This window comes from Sarcophilus harrisii, chromosome 2, assembly GCF_902635505.1.
Source record: "Sarcophilus harrisii chromosome 2, mSarHar1.11, whole genome shotgun sequence".
NCBI lineage: Eukaryota > Metazoa > Chordata > Mammalia > Dasyuromorphia > Dasyuridae > Sarcophilus > Sarcophilus harrisii.
In genome coordinates this window covers 445289659-445310520 of record NC_045427.1, presented here as the reverse complement: position 1 = coordinate 445310520, position 20862 = coordinate 445289659, and the positions used below count along the sequence as shown (strand labels likewise).

The 20862-nt window shown below is 35.0% G+C and overlaps 1 protein-coding gene and 1 long non-coding RNA gene across 6 annotated transcripts in view; one reads left to right on the top strand and one right to left on the bottom strand.

Moving 5' to 3' along the window:
• TTLL11 (tubulin tyrosine ligase like 11) overlaps positions 1-20862 on the top strand; it is a 237202-nt gene that overhangs the window by 127879 nt on the left and 88461 nt on the right. For 4 of the 5 annotated variants that reach the window (XM_031954235.1, XM_023507392.2, XM_031954238.1 and 1 more), the window contains exon 7: positions 8777-8884. The exons of the other annotated variant lie outside the window; for it this stretch is intronic. In XM_031954235.1, the coding sequence (XP_031810095.1) occupies positions 8777-8884 (108 nt within the window). The remainder of the gene's footprint in view (positions 1-8776; positions 8885-20862) is intronic. 5 annotated transcript variants of the gene reach the window in all.
• The window catches only part of LOC116421735, a 56458-nt gene continuing 53940 nt past the window's right edge, over positions 18345-20862 (bottom strand). The window contains exon 3 of the long non-coding RNA XR_004232237.1: positions 18345-18421. This is a non-coding gene — a long non-coding RNA (uncharacterized LOC116421735). The remainder of the gene's footprint in view (positions 18422-20862) is intronic.

Below are 20862 nucleotides of genomic sequence, written 5' to 3'. Positions count from 1 at the left end.
ATTCAGCTCATTAGGCTTAGAAAGTACCTTAGAATACCAAACATGATAATATGTTTACACTAAAAGGGACTCTAGAACACAGAATATAAGATCAAGAAAAAATGTTTTAATAATAACACTACTACTACTACTACTAATAATGCATTTATATTATGCGTTAGGATATATACAATAATTTATGTAAATTTTCTCATAGAATGTAAGGCTAAGAGGGACGTTAGTGATCTTCTAGCCCAAATGCCTTATTTTATAAATGAAAAAAAAAAAAAAACAACAACAACTAGGAAGTGGCTTCACAGAAACACAGAGTCTGACCTGGAAGTGATCTCAGAGGTGACTTACTCCAACTTATATCTGAACAAAAATTCCCTCTGCCAAATACCCAATGAGGAATCAATCACTTAGCCTTTGCTTGAATACAAATGAGGGGAACCCAGTACTTTCTGAAGCAACCCATTCTACTTCTATTTAGCTTTAGTTATTGATAAGCTTTTCCTTACATCAGGCTTAAATTTTCTTTGCAAATTCCACCCAATTGTTTCTGGTTTTGCCCTCTGAAGCCAAAAGCTAATTCTCCTTCTTTATAGCAGTCTTTCAAATATTTGAAACCAGCTATTATGTCCCCTATTTTTTTCCCCAAGTTAAATATCCCTAGTTTCTTCAAACCTTTTTTCATATGGAGTGCTTTACCAGACTAATTTCCCTTCTATGAATGCTTTCTGAATTTATGACTGTGTCCTTTTTAAAAATTTTTTTCCCAAATTGCATGCCAAGATAATTTTTAGCATTGATTTTTATAAGATTTTAAGTTCCAAAAATTTCCCCCTCTTTCCTTTCTTCTGCTCTCATCATTTGAAAAAGGTAGGCAATTCGATAGAGGTTATACACATGTTATCATATAAAACATTTTTATATTAGTCACAATTATGAAAGAAAAAACAGATCAATAGGGGAAAAAACACATGAGTAAAATAAGTGAAAAAAATATGCTTCAATTTCTATCCAGAGTTCATTGGTTCTTTATTTGAATGTGGATAGTGTTTTTACTTGTGAGTCCTTTGTACTTGTCTTGAATCATTGTGTGTCTGGGTAGAACTGAGACATTCACAGTTGTTCATCACACAGTGTTATTGATACTGTATATAGTATTTTCTTAGCTCTGCACATTTCATTTTGTAATAGTTCATTCAAATCATTCCAAGTTTTTCTGATATCTGCCTATTCTTCATTTTTTATTGTACAATAGTATTCCATTCCATTTATATACCACAACTTGTTTAGTCATTCTTGAATTGATGGGCATTCCCTCAGTCTCCAATATTTTGCCTCCATGAAAAGAGCTACTATAAATATTTTTTGTACGTTTGTCTTTTTCCCTTTTTCATTATTTTTTTGGGTATTTTGGTTGCTCTTTGGGCATAGTTCCAAATTGCTGCTGAGAAAAAAGTGTTATTTCTTTCTATTCCCATTCAGTTTTCTCCAAAGGTCTGTTAGAGAAAAATTTTCTAATATTATGTTTTGTAATGGGCCAGAACTCTGGAGAAACATACTTGAGGCAAGGATTCTTACAACAAGATGTTATCTCAGTGGAAATGATAAGACAAATGGTTATCTAGTTTAGCATGGTGATTAATAGTTCTCTAGTTCAGTATGATTGATTTAATCTTACAACAAATAATGGTTTCCTAGTGATATAATGACTGGCTTATACAAAGTATGATGAATTGATTTAATTGTAATAGAGTATATAAACTGGGGACAAACTCAATCACAGAGGAGATGACATGACCAGCCTCATGGTGGCTCTTCTGCCTTCATCACTTCTCCACTAAGACAAGGATTTGGGCTGGTCCCGAGATCCTCCAGAGAGCTAGTATGGACACTATATTTTAATCCACCCAGGTGTGGGGGCTCTAGAAAGCAATGGTAAATTTTGTCACCCTAACTTGGGGGCTCTAGAAAGCAGGACATTACATTGAGAAGTGCAGATTGCTGACTGGCTGATTGACAGATTGCTGACCCACACTGGGAGACTGAAGGAGGCAATAAAGACTTTGGACTTTATCCCTGACTATTCTCATGGTGATTATTCTGCTGAAAGCTAGGCTGGTCCAAGACCTCCAGAAAGCTAACCAGAACACTACAATGCTTAATTAAGCCTTAGTTTCTTTCTTGTTTATTTTTTAGTTGAAATAATTGAGTTCTGAAAGGGGATAGTTAGTATCTCCCATTAGTATTGTTTTGCTGTCTATTTCTTTCTATAACTCACTTAACTTCTTTAAGAATTTGGATGTTATACTAATTGCTGAATATATGTTTCATATTGATGTACTTCATTGTCAATGGTACTTTTTAGCAAGTTATAGTTTCCTTCCTTATCTATTAGAGTTTAACTTTTACTCTGAGATCAAAATTGCTACCCCTGGTCTATTTTTTTTTTTAACATTATCTGAAGCATAATAGATTCTATTCCAGTCTCTCACCTTTACTCTGTGGGTATCTTTTTGCTTCATAAGTGTTTTTTATAAACAACATATTGTAGGATTTAGATTTTTAGTCCACTCTGCTATCTACTTCCATTTTATGGGAGAGTTCAATCCATTCACATTCACAATTATGATGAGGAGTGGGAAAAGACTGCAATATGTTATCAAGAAAAAATTGCACAGAAGTGGTCTAAAAGACATTATTAAAAAAACATGTAACCAGAAAAGAATGTGAGTTATATATGAGTCAAGAGAAACCACTGATGGGTCCATAGGTAACCATGTACCATGAAGTTATCTAGAAGTTCTCTATCAAGTTGAGTGATTGCCCTATGAAGGATTTATAGAGATTATGGCTAAGAATCTGACAGAATGAGAAAGCACAAATAGATTATTACAGTCTGTACTATTGAAAGGGTACTCAAAATCAATGAATTCACAGATCTATTGAAGTAACACATGTGTTGACTCATGTCTATCAAAATTCCCAAATATTTTTTCATGAACATATTGTCTAGCCATACTTTCTTATCTTGTATTTGGCAAGCCTATTGTTTTTAACCTAATCCAAATATAAGATTTATATATGAGCTTACCCCTATTAAATTGTATCTCTTTAGTTTTAGTCCACAAATTTTTTGAATCCTGACTCTTGTCATACAATGTGTTGACTAATCGCTTTATGTCATCTACTTTGATATAGTGTTCCATTTATGCCTTTATCCAGGTCAGTGTTAAACTGTTCATGGCCAAATATAGATCCCTGAAATATTTCAGAGAAGTCTCTAGACTTCCCAAGTTGACAGCAAACCATGAGAGACTAATCTTTGTTTCTAACTATTCAACTAGTGATGCTACCTGACCTTAAAAAAATCTTGACATCTCCATAAGGATAGAGCAATGATCTTTGTCTATTATATTAATAAATTTGAGTTAACTTATTAGAGCCAGTGTAGTATGATGGAAAATATATTTTTATTTTAGATTTATTTTAATTTACTTTCCATTTTGAACCTAAGCCTCTGCTACATATTGCCTACATGATCTTGGAGAAGCTACTTAATCTCTCTAGCCTAAAATGTTTACAGAACATACTGGGGGTTAAATTATATAACCCCGATGTCTCTTACAGTTCAGATCCTTTGTCTACATCATTCCTTTAATCTATCAGTTAAGAAAGGCAACTAAAAAAGAAATGAGGTTAGTCTGGCTGACTTGTTCTTGGGAAAGCCTTTTAGTGGGTTGGTTTTGTTTTGTTTTTGTTTTTGTTGATTGTTGGAATCTTTACAAATTGTTAAGTCATTAGAGTTGATGGAGACAATCATTATCTAATTTAGCATGGTTCAGTATGATTAATCTGATCCTACAAGGAGATGTTATGGGCCAGAACTTGAAACAAAGTACTAAGTATAACTGATAGAAACAATGCTTGTGTTCACACCTTTAGAGAGCTCATATAAGCAAAAAGTATTTAAGTACTCATTGGAGTTCACACGTTTGGGAGATCATATATAAAGAGGCTCTTAGCTTTGGGTGGAATAACTTCCGAACATTGACTGGGGTTGGAGAGGAGCACTCTAGAAGAAAGCCCACAAGCCCTCTCTCCAAGGCAAGAGAGATTCATTACAACTTTTACCTTGGTGCTGGCTGAAGGCTGAAAAAAGCAGAGGCAGAAGCCAAGGACAAAGTTTCAAGAGCTCTTAGAACCAAGCAGAAAGATAGGCCTCAACTAACTGGGCTATATTGGAGACAATAAAAGATCTGAACTTTTAACACCTGACTGCATTTGGGTGATTATTGATTTTAACTGAAACGAAGGCTGCCTCCAGAAAACCTCTCTGAGAAACCTCTCCCCCAGAGAGAACCATTATGTTATATTTTAAAGAAGAAAAACACCATAGTTGATTGCCATGATGCTTCCATCGTCTGACATAACTGTTTCTTTAGTGCATGATACATTTGAAGATACTCCTCATGTAAGTATTGCAAATTTGATCCAATAGTAAAAATTATATTTCAATCTTTTCAGTGGTTTACTGGTACATTCTAATGCAATATAAAATCACCAAAACAAAGGAAAAAATAGGTGCATTGCATATTGCTAGCAAACTTGATCCTAAAACAAATCTCCAAATATCCATTACTATCTTAATGCCTTCAAATATGGTATCATAGTGCATCAAAGCTGGAAGGAACTTTAGAAATCAGCTGTTCCAATCCCCTCATGTTACAGATGAAGAAAATGAAGGTCATAGCAGTTAATTTTATTAACTGTGTGCTGACATTGTTGCAACAGCTGGAGATTCAAAGGCAAAAATGAAATAGTCCTTGTCCTTAAGGAGCTTAATAAATTGTCCAAAGACATGGGGCTAGTTTAATGGCAGAGCTGAGGCTTAACTTCAGGTACATAATATAGTATTCTCCTTGGTTTGTGTTTTACAGATTACATTACTTAAGATGACTGGAATTCCTGGAGGTAATTCCTACTTTGAAAAACCATTGTATTTCTGACAACAATAATATCTGACATTCACATATTGCATTAAAGGATATTATGTCAATTATCTAATTTGTCATTTCCACTAATAGATATTTTAGTTATTTAGCATTTAACATCCATTATCTGTTTGATTCTCATGACACCCTTGTGAGATGTATAGTTCAAGTGGTATTGGCATAGGGAAACTGAGGCTCAGAAAAGAAAAAGTAATTTCCCACAGTCACATAGTAAGTGACTAGTAGGGCTGAAACTCAGACTCAAAGGCTTTTAGGTTACCAATACAATGATATTGTTAATTCATTTCATTATGTCTTGTCTTTCCAACTAGATTATAAAATACTAAAGATGGTAGACCACATTTGGGATCTATTTTGCAATTTTCAAGTTGCCCACCACAATACTGTATATATAATATGTGCTTGAGAATTCCTGGTAGAAGGGAGGAGAAAATATATATCAATAAAGGAAAACCATTACTAGAAACTATGTTAATAAGCCAAATATTTTTATAAATTCACTGTGCAACAACTGTCAAAATTGGCAATATTTCTTTGTTTATTGTACAAGACACTACTACATGGCAGACCATTTCACAAGCGCTAATCATTCTGCATGGTGAACCAGGGAACAATGCATGTCAATTATTTAATCTACAGATGTTAAAAGCCTGAATGTTTTTCAGTATCATAGCTATATAAGCTTGCTGATAATCTACATATTATATAGGTCCACTAGGCTTTCCTATTTCTTCTCAGAGAAGATGACATTTCTTTGAGAAAATAGGCCACCTTAACTGCTAATGGAAAGATTGTGAACTTTATTTTTTCTTCTTTCTGTCTTTCTTATCTTTCTTGTCTTTCTTTCTTATCTTTCTTGTCTTCCTTCCTTCCTTTCTTCCTTCTTTCCTTCCTTCCTTCCTTCCTTCCTTCCTTCCTTCCTTCCTTCCTTCCTTCCTTCCTTCCTTTTTCTTCCTTCCTTCCTTTTTTCTTCCTTCCTTCCTTTTCTTCCTTCTTTCCTTCCTTCCTTCCTTCCTTCCTTCCTTCCTTCCTTCCTTCCTTCCTTCCTTCCTCCCCCTCTCACTTTTCTTTCTTTCTTTCCTCTCCTTTCCCCTTTCCTCTCCTTTCCTTTCCCCTTTCTTCTCTTTTCCCCCTTTCCTCTCCTTTCCCCTTTCCTCTCCTCTCCTTTCCTCCTTTCCTCTCCTCTCCCTTTTCCTCTCCTCTCTCCCTTTCCTCTCCTTTTCTCCTTTCCTTTCCTCTCCCCTTCCTCTCCTTTCCCTTTCCTCTCCTTTTCCCTTTCCTCTCCTCTCCCTTTCCTCTCCTCTCCCTTTCCTCTCCTCTCCCCTTTCCTCTTCTTTCCCCTTTCCTCTCCTTTCTCCTTTTCCTTTCCTCTCCTCTCCTTTTCTTTTCTTTTCCCTGGTTCTTACAGATGTATTTGAGAAGAGTGGAAAGGTCATTCAATTTGGAGGCAAAAGGCATGGGCTTTTACTTTTATAAAATATAGGATCCTGAGCAAGACATTTAACCTTGTTTCCTCATCTGTAAATCGTAGATGGTAAAACTTGCACTACCTCCTTCAAAGTTGCTGGGAGGATTAAGTGGATATGAAAATATTTTGTAAAAATATTATATGTCAACTTTGCTATAACTATTGTATATTTTTGTCACCATAAGGAAGAACTTTCTGAATTTCAAAATGTCCAATGAAATGAGCTAATTCAAAAAGTAAGAAGTTCTCTATCACTGGCTTTTTCTGAGCAAAAGCAATTTAATTAACTCTCAAGGATTCTATAGGAGAGATTTCTGCACTAAGAGAATGAAAGTTTTTAAAGTCTCAGCTCCCATCCTTAGCATGTGCTATCTGCTTCCTCCAACCCCTCACAGATGCTGGTAGATGGGACATTTAGCCTGAAGAAGAAAAGGCTCAGGGGGACATGATAACGATCTTAAAGTACTAGAAAGCCTTACGTATATAAGAGAAAGTTGATTTGTTCTATTTGGTCCTTAACAGCAGAACTAGAACAACAGGTAGAAATTGAAGAAAGTTAAATTGTGGTTTAATGTAATGGAAAAAGTTTTTAATAATTAATGCTATTAAGAATTTCAGTGGTTTGCCTCCAAAGGTAATTGGTCTCCCTTCCCTAAAGGTCTTCAAGCAGAGCTAGGTGACCACTTATTTTAAATATGGTGGTAAATTAAAAGAAAATACAAGATTTAGTTGAAATCTACTACTAGATTTTCAGATCTAGTTATCAATTGGACTAGGTGACCACTGAGTTCTCTGTCAATAATGAAATTCTATGATTTCATGAGGTTTATAACACATCACATTCTGACTTGTACTAGGATTATTTATGTTATATTGTCATATTGATTGGATAGGTCCAGGACTTAAGAAGTCACATTTCTACTTCCTGTCCCATGCAGGAATTTTCTCTACAATATCCCTCTTGCAAATTACTAACTTCTGCCTAAAAATGTTCCACAAAGGGGTGTTCCTTGCTTCACAAAATTGCACATCCCTTTCTTTGCTGTGTAATTCTTAATTACAGGAAAGTTCCTGACTTTGAACTGAAATGTATTGTCTGTGTGCTCCATGCCCTAACCGTTTCTAGTTCTGCCTTCTGAGACCAAACAGCATATATCTTAATACATGATAGTCCCCTTCAAGTAGTTGAAGACAATTGTCATGGTATCCATACTCTCCTTTAGGTGAATTATAGCTACAACTTTATATTAGATTAGAATTATATTGTTTCCACACCCCTCACCATTCTGGTCAGTATTTTTGGTATTCTCTTGTCTTTGTGTTCTTAATATATGATCATCCTGTAAACCCTGAGTGCTGTGTCTGTAGTCAACTTGAAACTATGCATAATTAAGCCTGTATCACCTCTCTAATCCTAGAATGGTAGATTTCAAAGGTAGCTGAGAGCATAAAATGTGTAATAAGAATGGAATGTAGGACATCTGAGTTGGAAAAGAAAGACCTTAGAACATAACAAATAGAAGTTGAGGGCAGAAAGAAACCTTAGACATTACTTAGATTGCTATATTGAATAAAAAGCAAAGTTTGATTTACATTTGGAAGTTTCTCATCAATTCATGAATGTCTGTAATGCAAGTAAGTGGCAAAACTGGGACTAGAATTTTAGTTTTCTTACTCTCATACTATTTTCTTTCCAATTTTCTGAAAAAAAAAAAAGAAAGAAAACATTACCCCAGTTTTGCAGAGTGATTGACAAATAAATTCAGCAAAAAAAAAAAAAAAATGCTATAGATCACTAAGCCCCTTATTAGCAATTGTAAATTTGTTTGTTCCAAAGCCACTTGCATTTTCATGAAGATTAAGGCCAGTAAGAATGAAAGATACTGGAAAAATTAATAAATTACTAATCATGTATAAAAGATAAATACTTAGATATAATTTACATAATCTTTTTTAAAATCTTTTTTTTTTAATATGTAGTAGTTAATATTTTCTCTCAAGTTGATCTTGTCTGAACAGAGCTCTGTCAGGCACTAGAATATTAAAAAACAATTAGTATTGAGATCTGACTTTAAATTATAGATTGAAAAATGACCATAAATGTAATTAGATAGAACTCAGAGTTAAAGGGCTAAATGAAGCATTAACTACCACAGTTTCATGGGTTTTAAAGAGGTCATTTAGTTCAACACCTTTGTTTGCAGAAGAGAAAATACAAGCCCAAACAAGAAAAAGTAACTTGCCCAAGCTCACACTGGTAATAAGTGGCAATACTGGAATTCAAACTAAGGCCTTCTTACTACAGATCCAGTGATCTTTTCACAACAACATCAAAGAGAAAGAGTCAAGGAAAGAAAAGCTGGTTCCAGGCTAAGAGGCATCTACTGCCGAACGTTGAAGCAGGTCAGCTGAGGTCAGTGCCAAAGCCCCAGAGAGAAGCAAAGTCATATGTTATTCATTAATATTATTTAAATTATTACTAATAATAGATACTAACATTTATATGGTATTTTATATTTTGCAAAGGACTTCCTTACAACCCTATAATGTAGGTAGGTAGCATAAATATAACTGTTTTCTTTTTATAGCTGAAGAAAGTGAGATTCAGAGAAAGAAAGTGACCACTGATTTCTATAGCATTTTAAGGTTTATAGAACACCTAACACTTCACAACAACCTTGTGAGGTAAGTAGTGCCAGTATTATTCCTATTTGACAAGTGAGAAAACTGAAACTAAATTATTTTAACTTGCCCACAAGTCATCTAGCTAGTAAGAGGCAAAGCCAAGATTCAGATTGTCATGAGTGAATTTATAATAACTGAGGAAGCAAAATTGATATTATATGATTTATTTACAAGGCATGCAGTTCCAGAACAAATAGGGTCTAGGGCTCCTGAGCAGGCACAAAGACCTTGAATACAGATTTTGCACAAATTTTGTACATTTAAACAAATAAAGAGGATAACAGAACAATATATAAGATGATATAATCTGATTTCTTGCTGGAGATTAAATTTGGCACTTTCAAAGTTGGGAGGGGGGGGGTGTGTGCAAGCAGGTGAAATTACTCAAAATTAGATGATTTATAAGAAAACAAAATGGAATTCTCAAAATGGAGGTTATTCATAAAATGTAGTCAGTTTTATTCTCAGTTTTCTCCCTCACTTGGTATTGGGGGGTGGGGATGGTTAGAGTTCGCTATTCTCCATCATGGATCACTATCTAAAAAAAGCAAGTTTATAAGGTTTCTTATATATTTTCATTATCATGAAACAAGAAAAGACTACTAGGGAGAATCCTTTCACATAGCTTTGTATAACAACTAAATTAAAGTCTAAGAATAATAATGATACACAAAGTGAAGAAAGCCCATTTACCTATGGTTGCTAATATGTCATTTTCTGGCAATCAAGGGAACCAGGAGAAAAGACTACACTAGAAGTTACGTTGTTTAAGCAATTGTGTTTTTGCTGTAATTTGCTGGTTTTCTTGACGTCTTATCACAACTTCCCCTCATCAACTAATATAGGATTAATAAGACTAATTGATCATAAAACAGGCTTCTTCTTGGGAAGCCATAATAAATCTAAGACCATACTATTTTGCAAGACCATTTGTGTTAAAGAATCGACTTTAATTTGGAAGGGGAAGATGGACTCCTTGTGATTGGTATGTTTTTTTTAAATTTCAAGTGAGAAAGTTATATTTTAATATATTTAACATCTACTGGTCATCCTGCCATTTAGGGGAGGGGGTGGGGGGGTAAGAGGTGAAAAATTGGAACAAGAGGTTTGGCAATTGTTAATGCTGTAAAGTTACCCATGTATATATCCTGTAAATAAAAGGCTATTAAATTAAAAAAAAAAAAAAAAAAAGAAAGCAGAGGCAGAAGCAAGTGACAAAGCTGTATGAGCTCTTAGAACCAAGGAGAGAGAGAGGCCTCTAAGAAAACTAACTGGGATATATTGGAGACAATAAAAGATCTGAACTTTAAAAAATAAATAAATAAATAAATAAATAAATTTCAAGTGAGAGATTCCTAGTAGCCAAATCAAGACTCCATTATCCCCAATTGGAATTAGGGACCAAAGACATTTCATCCCCCCGTTTTCATGTTGTTTTACAGAGTTCTGGATTGTAACCATGTCATCTTTTTTTTTTTTTTTTTTTAATGTTTATTTGACCATGCTCCCAAGTTTCTGGTAGTTTCCCCCCCTCCCCCCACTAGCCCTATGGTATAATTAAAGACTGATTCTGGTGGGGCCAAATTTATGATTCCACAAGTCCCAAACCAATTTTGGGGAAAGAGTAAACTGTCATCACAAAATTGTCCAGGAGCTTTAAGAAACTTCTGAAGGAGAACATTTAATTACTTCAAAAGCTCAATTATTCTTAAAGTATAAATTTGTACTGAAGGTTACATCATACTTGTTTCATTTAGAGCCATTATTAGTAAGGTTAGTCGAAGAAATACATTGACGTTTCTTGTCTCTAGTCCCATTAAAGAGGCAGGTTTTAGTGCAAATTAAAGATCGTCTTTGGTAATTTCAGAAAAAGCAAAAGTCAGTCTGCATGTCTTCAAATTTCCCAAATCTACACTATCATTAGAAGCTTGCATCTTGGTAATACAGCAATGAAAACTTGAAAAGGGAGTGGCAACAATAAGCACTACAACCCTCAATTTCAAGAAGTCCATTAAATGTGAAAATAAATTGTTTGTTTTAAAGTTGGACCAATGATATTGGTCTTAACTTGTTATCTTCTATTTTTCTTCCAGGGACATAAAAAGTGGCTAAAGTAAAGGATAGAGAAGTCTCTTTCTCAAAGGTGGTATTTTAGGATTTGCAGAGTTAAGTAATTTGGTTGTGGGAGAAATTCAACAGATAACATTTAATTTTAATAGAGAGCTCTTTTTATCAATTAGGGACCAATTGCTCTGAGTAGATACAAAACATGCTCTACATCACATAAAGTTTACTGATAGTATTAAGTCTTTTCCAATCCTCCTACTAGGAAATGGAACTTAGAAAGAGCAACTAGTAATAAAATCAACAACCAGGCAAGCTAGATTTGCAAATTATAATAATTAGAATATATAGACATAAAGCAAAAAGTATCCATTTCCAAAGTATCCAGTATTTTAAATTTGCCAAAGTTTCTCTAAAGACAAGTGAATTGCTTTAAAAATTAAGCAAAATAAAAAGATTTTTGTATATTTTCTCTCTTGTGAACATAGAGTATCCTAGTCTTTTTCTCAGCACTTGATTGCAGTTGTGATGATCAGCAATATTTAGAATAAATGGATCTTCCCAGGGATGTTGAATTCTACTGTCTGTTGGAATTCTCTTAGGATGAAAATCATGTAACAAAAAGTTTCTGTACTGAAACTCCTTTATGTGGAATTCCTACAGTCTGTTTTACAGTTCCTCTATAGAAGAAAATCCTCCAATTAAGAAAAGTTTTGCTTTATAGGAAAATAACCAAAAAGCATTTAAAAAGGAGAAAGATGTAATTCTCCTCTTGGTCTGTTTCACAGCTGCCAAAAGTGACAGTGATGGCACAAAATACATGTTGATTAAATGCCTGACAGGATAAGAGGCACAAATACACACAATAATAAGGGTAATGCCAAGGGCAGTGCATACCCTTCTTATCATATTAACAATTCTTTGTGTGCAGACAGATATACCTGGTTTTAGAAACTCCAAAGAGGAGTGGTTCACCTTTCACAGTCACCTAGACTCCAGAGACCTGTTTAGCTCAGAGATAGTTTCCATTTTGCAATCTCATGGTATTATAAGGCAGAGAGGGTCAGCATCATCAGAGGAAACAAGATGAAACACATGTATGAGGCTTTTAAGGGAAACTAGTTTTTCAGTAGTTTCAGTGTTACTTTTTTAAAATTTAATTTTATTGAGACAAGACAAAACAGAAAATTGTCATCTGCCCAGCAGAATATCAGGGAGGACTCAAAATATATAATGATAAATTAGCTGTTCAAGAAAGGAGATATTATAGTAGAAGAAATTATATTCACAAGTATCCTTCTGTTTTCCCTCTTAGGTTGTTTTGTTCTCTGTTACATATTTTTTTTTTACTTTATTCTTTCATTTTCATTCCCTCCCCCACTTTTTCATTCCTTCCCCCACTTCCCTCAAGCAGGCTATTGTTAAGAATATATTTGTGTGTGTGTATATATATATATATATATACACACACACACAGATATAGATATACATATCTTTCCTATCCCTGCTAACTTTTTGTATTAATTCTGCTTCTTAACTTGCCTTGCTATTACTTAACCTCCCCACACCCATGGATCCCTCCCTTGTCATCTTTCCCTATCCTTTACTTCCCCCTTCACTCATTCCTCCCCCCCTTATTTCTTTGTAGATTTTGGAAGGTACGATACCTTTGATATGGTATATGTGTAATTTTTTTTTTTTTTTGCTTATTTAACACATTCCCGATGTGATTAGGTTTTCACAAGTATGAGCCCTCCTTTCCCCCTCTAATGCCTTTGTCTGTTCTTCCTTTGTACTCATTTACTATTACTGTTTTCACTTTAACACCGAATCAATATTTCTTTTGAGCTACCCAATTGTTGACATCAACTTTAAACATATGGCATACATTTCCATGTAAAAACATAAACAATTTGCCCATGTTAAGTTCCTTGAAACTGATCTTTGATATTGGCTCTTATGTGTTAAATTTTCTATTGATTCGGGTTTAGTTGATACAAACTCCTGAAAATCTACAAGTTTCTTGAATGCCTTTTTTTTTCATTCAGTGTTACAGACAATTTTCTTGGATATGATATTTTTGTATACATAATTGCTATTTTTACCTTAAGTCTGCCCCAATCGTTCTTTTGAGCTACCCAATTGCTGATGTCAATATTAAACATGTAATATATATTTGCTGTAAAAAAAAAAAAAATAATTTGTCCATGTTAAATTCCTTGAAATTGATCTTTGGTATTAGCTTTTATATGTTAAATTTTCTCCTGAATTTGGATTTGGTTGAAAGTCCTGAAAATATGCAAGTTTGTTGAATACCCATTTTTTCCATTCAATATTATGGTTAATTTTTTGACTGGAGGCCTACTTCTTTTGATTGCTGGTACATATGATTCCAGGACCTGTGGTCTTTTATTGTGGCTGCTCATAAGTCCTCTATAATTCTAATTGTAGTTCTAGTGTATTTAAATTTTTTTCTTGTTTATTGCAAGATTTTCTCTTTGATCTGGGGATTTTGAAATTGGACAATAATATTCCTATGTGTTCTTAGGAACTCTTTGAGGTAGTGATCAGTGGATTTTTTCTATTTCTACTTTCCCCACATGTTCTATCACTCTAGAACAATTTTCTTGGATTATTTCTTGCATTATTGTGTAAAGCTCCTTTTTTTGGTTACAACTTTCAGGTAGTCCAATTATTATATTTTCTCTTCTTCATTTGTTCTCCAGATCTGTTATTTTTCTTATGTTTCACATTGTGTTCTACTTTTTCATTCTTTATATTACTTTTTTAAATTTTTTGTTATTTTTTAATCTCTTATAGCTTCACTGACTTTCCCTTGCCTACTTCTAATTTTCAAAGTTATTTTTGTCTTTAAGACTCTGTATCTCCCTTTCTAGTTCGTTGACTTTTTTCATAATTTTGTTTTTCCTCATTGTGTCTCATTTGATTTTTAAATTCTTTTTTGAGTTCTTTTATAAATTCTCCATGGGCAGGTATTCATTTAATATAACTTTGGGATGGAAGAAGCTTTTTTTTTTTTCTTTTTTACTTCAGTGTCATCCTCTGAAGAAGGAATCCTAGTCTTCCCTGTTCCCATAATAAATTTCTAATTTGGGGTTCTTCTTTGTTGTTTCATTTTTTTTAATGAGAAGTATTAGTGTGAGCACTTCTAATCATGGGGTGAGGGGATGGTGCCTCTAGCTTCACTTCAGCTCTTTCTTCTGATCTGGAATCCCAAACCAAGATCTGCACCCTCCTTCAAGTACCTGAAGCCAGCAGTGTCCCTGCCCACTGCTTCTGGTGCTGGTTCCTTTCTGCCCAGGGTTATGTCTCTGTAGCACAGCTGGGCCTGACATTCCTAATCAGCTGAGGTTAATTTGGACTCAGACCCTCAACTTCTCACACTATCCAGGAGGTAAAAAGTTTCTGTGGTCCCTGCTGAGGCCTCAGTTAAACCCTGGTAGCCTCAGGGGTCCCCACTTAATGTTTTTGTAGAGCTATTCTGGAGGTGTTTGCACTTCACACTGGTTAATACCTAGCCTGGGGTTTTTCTTCAGGTCTTCTGGGGTAGTAACAAGAGGACCACTGTTCTGCCCCAAGTCTCCCTGATTTTTCAGTCTGTGTTCACTCTGAGGCACATATGTGTTCTGTCAACCTGGAGAGTTAGAAATTTACTAACCTATTGTGCCTTCTTCCCCTTCCAATGTTACTTCTTGAAACTATAGTATTATTAGGGTAGAAGGATAATGGACAATAGCTAGCACTCTAGGAAACCAGAACCACTGGGATAGAAGTTTGCCAATGTATTGTGTATTCGTAATGGCCTATTCAAGAAGTCAAGAAACACCCTTTGAAACCACAGCATCCCAATGACATGACTGACTCTAAAAGCATAATGGGAATTGGTATAGATGGTTACATTTTGTCTATCAGCCAAATGGCAAGCTTATGTAAGTATATTTTGGCAGCTTTGGTGCTGATGTTAGGTGGCAGAGAGGCTGTGCAAACACTATCATGATTGGAGACCACAGCAGGGCCTGTGTACTAGATTGCCATCTCATAAGACAGAAACTAGTATATATAATGTGGACAGTGCTCTGCAAGGGGGTTTCAGAGAGGCAATTTCAGGGTCTCTTGGCCATCTCTACTGTAGAGAAGCAGTCATGGAGAAAAGGATGCCCATTAAATTGGGAAATTTAATTTCACGGAATAATGTGGCTGTGTTGAGAGCCAAATAATGCTCTAATATCACATCTTCTCTGCCCAATAAAGTAACTTTACATCTAGTAAATCTTTGATCAGAGAAGCTTGATTGTGATGTATCTCAACCTCATGGAGACACTGCAGAACAAGTGGGGTTTCTAAAACCTGATCACATGCTTTTACAATTAAAATGGTGGAGCCTCTGCAGTCACTGAATCTAGCTGAGCAAAGAGATATGCTCAGTGTGAAGAGAAGGTTCAAGGGATTGAGGGGGGACCCCTAAAACTACCCCCTTATGTTAATACATAAAAAGAGGAAAAGGGTTTACCAAAATCTAGAAGTCCTTGCACTGAAAGTAATGAAACTTTTTTGAGGTCCACAAGGCAATAAGATACTCTGGTTCAAACTGCAAGGGTTGTAAAATGTTATCTTTGGGTAGAAAGACTAGAAGTTTAGTGATCTCATCAGAGGATGGAATCTACTGGAAGAAAGATCCAGTTGCTCCCAAATTAATATGTAATTGTCTTTTAATTATGGGAACTAACAATTGTTAAAGAACCCTCTAGCTTTGGGGAAATGAATACCAGCAGATAGAGTAAAACTGAGGTACTTCCCCTGGAGGAGACAATACTGCACTTTTGATTTAGAAGTCTTTTGAACTCAACAGAAGAAGCTGTTGGCTGTTGTTTTGACAGAGTTCAATACTGGGCGATCCTTGTAGGAGATCATCAATGTACTGAACCAGAGATAAATCCTTGAAAATAATGGAAGCTAAATGCTGCAGCAATATTTGAGAGAATAAAAAGAGACTTTCCACAATCCCTAATACAGATGAGTCCACATCCATTATATATACTTCCAAGTAAAAGCAAAAAAGTACTGAGTATTTGGGTGAATGAGAATGCTAAAAATATCCCCCCAAACAAAAAAGCTGAGTAAAGATCTATCATAGTTAAATAGGTAGCTTCACAGGGAATTGAGAAGATGATGGTCATGAGATTGGGAATTGTTGAGTATCTGGATATAGTATAAACATTAATAGCATGTAAGTCTTATGCAAAGTAATAAAAAGGTTTATTATCAGGGACTGGCTTGGTTTTCTTAACAAGGAAGATAGGAATGTTCTAAGGATCTAATGGATCCCTCAGAGAGTCAATAATGGTTATAATTCTTGGACAAAGAACATTGAGAACTGGATGGTGGGATACCTTCCTTAAACTTGATGGTGAAGGAGATAACATCACCGATATAGAATCAGGGATGTTAGATGGAATCCCCAGACTATTCTCAAGAAACAAAAAGAGGGAGTTTTCATGGTGTTTCAAGGACAGAGATCCATCAGAGTAGCAGGAAATAGTGACTTTAAGTTTACAAAGGAGATCATTGCCCAGCAGGTTAACAAAAGACTAGGACATAAAAAGAGAATAGTCTGCTGAGAGAAATCCAACAATAATTATAGAGGGAGATAATTCTGAGGATACTTTGAGACTTCCCCAAGATTCCAATAGTATTTAGAGGTCCTATAGAAGTACCAATAGAATCTGGTTTGCTTATCAAAACCAAATTAGAATCTCCAGTGCCTAATAAGAAATTATAAATTATATTACCAACTTTTAGGAAAACATGAGGTTTACCAGTATGGAGAGAAGTAGAGACTTCTTGGATAACTAGAGCAAGAACATAAGAATTTAGAAAAATGATAAGATCCTCATCAGAATCTATGGTCCCTGTTCCCCTCCATACTCTCCTGCCAAAGATCCTACCTAAATTCTTCTAAGATCTTCTCTATTTCTGTTCCTTAAGTTCCCACTTCTTTCTACATTATCTGGTAAGACGGCCCTTTTTGTGACAACAAAAGCATTTATGCAGCCCCCAATTCCTTTATACAGCTTGTATGGGAGCTGGAACTGCTTGGGCAGGGGTCCAAGCTTGGAAGGGAGCCAGAGCTGCTTGGGCAGGGGCCAAGATTGTTTGAGGTTTTGGCTTAAGTTTCTCCTCTTTATTTCTCCTTTCATAAACATATTGAGCAATGCTTTTATCTCACCAATGCCCTTTTCATGCCAACCAGGACAACTCTTATGAAAATATTTTCGTATTTCTGGCATGGATTAGTTAACAAAGGCCAAATTAATAATTTTCATGTTTCTCAGATAGAGTGCATTTATCCCATTGTACTGCTTAACACTCTTACACAACTTATCATAAAAATAGTTAGGGGTTCCATTAAATCAGTTACCTCTCCCCAGTTAGGGTTATAACCTCTACATATGACCTGAAATTGGGTTATAACAGCTTCAAGATTCTCATTAATTTTAGGAGTATCTCTCCTACATGAGGAGAGATCAATGAGAGTGAAAGGTTGATGATTTCTTGTGGATAATACAATTTAAGTTGTTGGGATTAGGTACAAGCCTTTCACAGAAAGGAAACCTGTGCTAGGTCCCTCATGTTCAAAGATCAAATCTTCTGTTATAAAGGGAGGGGAGTAAGATGAAAAAACAAAGGAAGGAAAAGAAGATGCTTGTTTAACAACATGTCTTGGTGATTGTCCTTCATGCTCAGAGAGGACCAAAATGATTTCACTATATTGGGTAAAGTGTGCAGTTGTAGCTAATTAGGCCAACATAAGCTCAGAAGACTCTACTACAGGTCAGGCACAAATAATTCACATGAACATTTACAGTAGAACTATCTCCATGTCTCATATTTTTCTTGAAATTTCATTAGAGCTACTGCAATTTTGCTTTGCTCATAGAGCGCAGCAACACCTTTGATGTGGATATGCCATGTTGGGGAAGTCCTTTGCCAATATCTTCCACATCACACAATTGATTCCAAAGTTCTTCGGACACCTTGAGAATGGCCTTGTATCAATTTGTCTGACCACCATGTGAGCATTTATCTTGCATGGATTCTTCATAAAATAGTCTTTTAAGGAAGTGTACATTTAAACAACATGGCCAGCCTTCTTAAGTTGCCTTCTTTGCAAACAGCATGCCTAGAAAAGTGAGATAGAAAAGCTGAAATGACAGAAAGAGTGGTACTAGGCTTATGAAACTGGAGAAGAAGAAAATCTTTTAGGGATGAAAGTCACAGTCCATCAGATAAAGTGCCTTAGCAAAATTAATATTGCATCTGATATGAAATGAATCATTTTCAATGGCTAGCTTTAATTTCTTCATTTTATAGTCATGAAAAATGCCATATAAGGGCCAAAATAGATTTCCAGTTGAATCTTTTGTAATTTTAGGCAAAATTTCACATAATTCAATAGCACATATTTTTTCGTCATTTCTGGTTGAATTAGGAGTTTTCTTTGTGTAAGAAATTTTTAGTATGCTATTACCGACTCCTGTCTTTTCCATAAGGGAGCTTTCTCAATAGTGTGGAAGCTTCCCCAGGAATATGGGGGCTTACTTTAGCTTGGAAGTATTCAAGATTGAGGGGGAATCAAGCCTCCAGATCAGTCTTCCATAAAGAGGTCCCTCAGTGAAAAAAATCAACTGGAGTTCATTTGGGGAAGTAATCTAAAAAGCTGTCCAGGGGGCTGAGGTCCCCTGTGAAATTCCTTCATGATTGTCCACTGTCATGAGTTAATCTATAATAACTGAGGAAACAAAACCTGAGCTATGTGATTTATTTGCAAGTTATACAGTTAAGGAATAAATCTGGTTCATTGCCCCTCAGCAGGCCTTTAAGGACCCTAAATACAGTTTTTGCACAAATTTTTATGCATTAAAAGAAACCAATAAAGAGGATACATTGAAAGAAAGCAATAAAAAAGGATACAAAATAAGTTGTAGAATTGTACTATCTGATTTTTTATTGGAAGTTAGATTTGGGACTTTCTGAAGTATTATCCCAAATCAGGTGATTTATAGGAAAACAAAACTGAAGTCTCAAAAATGGAGGTTTTTCACAAAATGGAGTCAGTTTGATTCTCATAAAATTTGGGTCTCATGATTAAATCCAATACTCTCTCTGCTAAACCAAGCTGCCCTTTATGAACTTGTGAAACCTTCCTGTTTCCCTCCCCTAAACTCAGTCAAGATCTTTTAAACATATTATAACTGTATGTGGCCCATAACCCAGATGAGAATATTTAAGAAAATTAATCAAAATATAATAACCATGCATAACATTAACATATGATTTTCTAAATTAATATGCAGCCACATGGATCCTCACTTGCAGGTGGGTGGCCCCATTTTTATTTGAGTTTGACATTACTGTAATTATTTGTCCATGTATTCTGCCTCCTCAATTTGACTGAAAGTTCCCTTTAGGCAAAGACAATGAATGTCTTTTTCATTTCTTTATTCTCCCTCAATATATATTTCAGGCCTTTGCACAGAAGTAGATACTTAGCAAATTTTCATTGATTTGATAATGGATATGTATTTGTGTGTGGGGTGGACATCCTGATTGGTGATATCATCCATGTAGCAAACTCCTATTGAAAAAATTTTCTACATTTGTGCAGATTGGCAAGTATTTTACAATTTATAGTCCTAGAGGATTGCCTGGGACACTAAAAATTGTTATTTTCCCAAGGTCACAAAACCAGTATGTAGCAGGTAGGATTTGAATCTGTGTCTTCCTGACCCCTTAAGCACTCTTTTTATCTACTACATCATGATGCTTTTCTTGTTAAATTTGATTAATTTTTAAAGTTCAGCCTGAGGTTCATAAATAAAAAAATTTTCCCAACCCAAGTGAGGAAAGAGTCTATAAATACTAATGAAGAATGAGTTTTATTAATGGAGAAATGTATATAAAATCGTGAAATGTCAGAGCCTGAAGGGACCTAAGGAACTAGAATGTTGAAATAAAGAACACAAAAAGTAAGAATGTCTGTGTAAAGTTACTCTTGCAGGAAACCATAGAACATATAGTATCCGAAGAGAATAGGTAAAAATAGTAGAATCTAGAATGTTAGAATTGACTTCATGGTAGTCCAACCTTCTAATAAGGTAATCAAGAAAAGTGAAAGGACTTAATCAAAGTCAAACAGTTAGTTAATGACAAAGCCAGAACTCAAATCCAGATCTTTTATCTCCTCCTGGTTCAAGCTTTTGAATGCCTCCAGAGCTATGCAATCCCACCAAGAAAAAACTTGATATGATTTGATCAAACATTGCTACTCTATTGGCAGACAGAAAGCAAATCCAGCTAAAATTAGATAACCTACTAACAGTTCTGGAAAATCTAAGTAAATAGACCTCCTAAACATACCCTGTGCTAAATAAACAGAGGTATAAATCCAGGGAAACAAAATAAACCTAGAACACTATTCAAGGGAAGGTAAGTTGTCATGATGGAATGTTAAGTTAAATGTTAATTAATTGAGCTGCAACATAAATAGAACCTTCCATACAGTCTTGGAACAGAATGTGAATTTTAGAACATTGAACATACACTGTTAAGACTAGGAGAGAA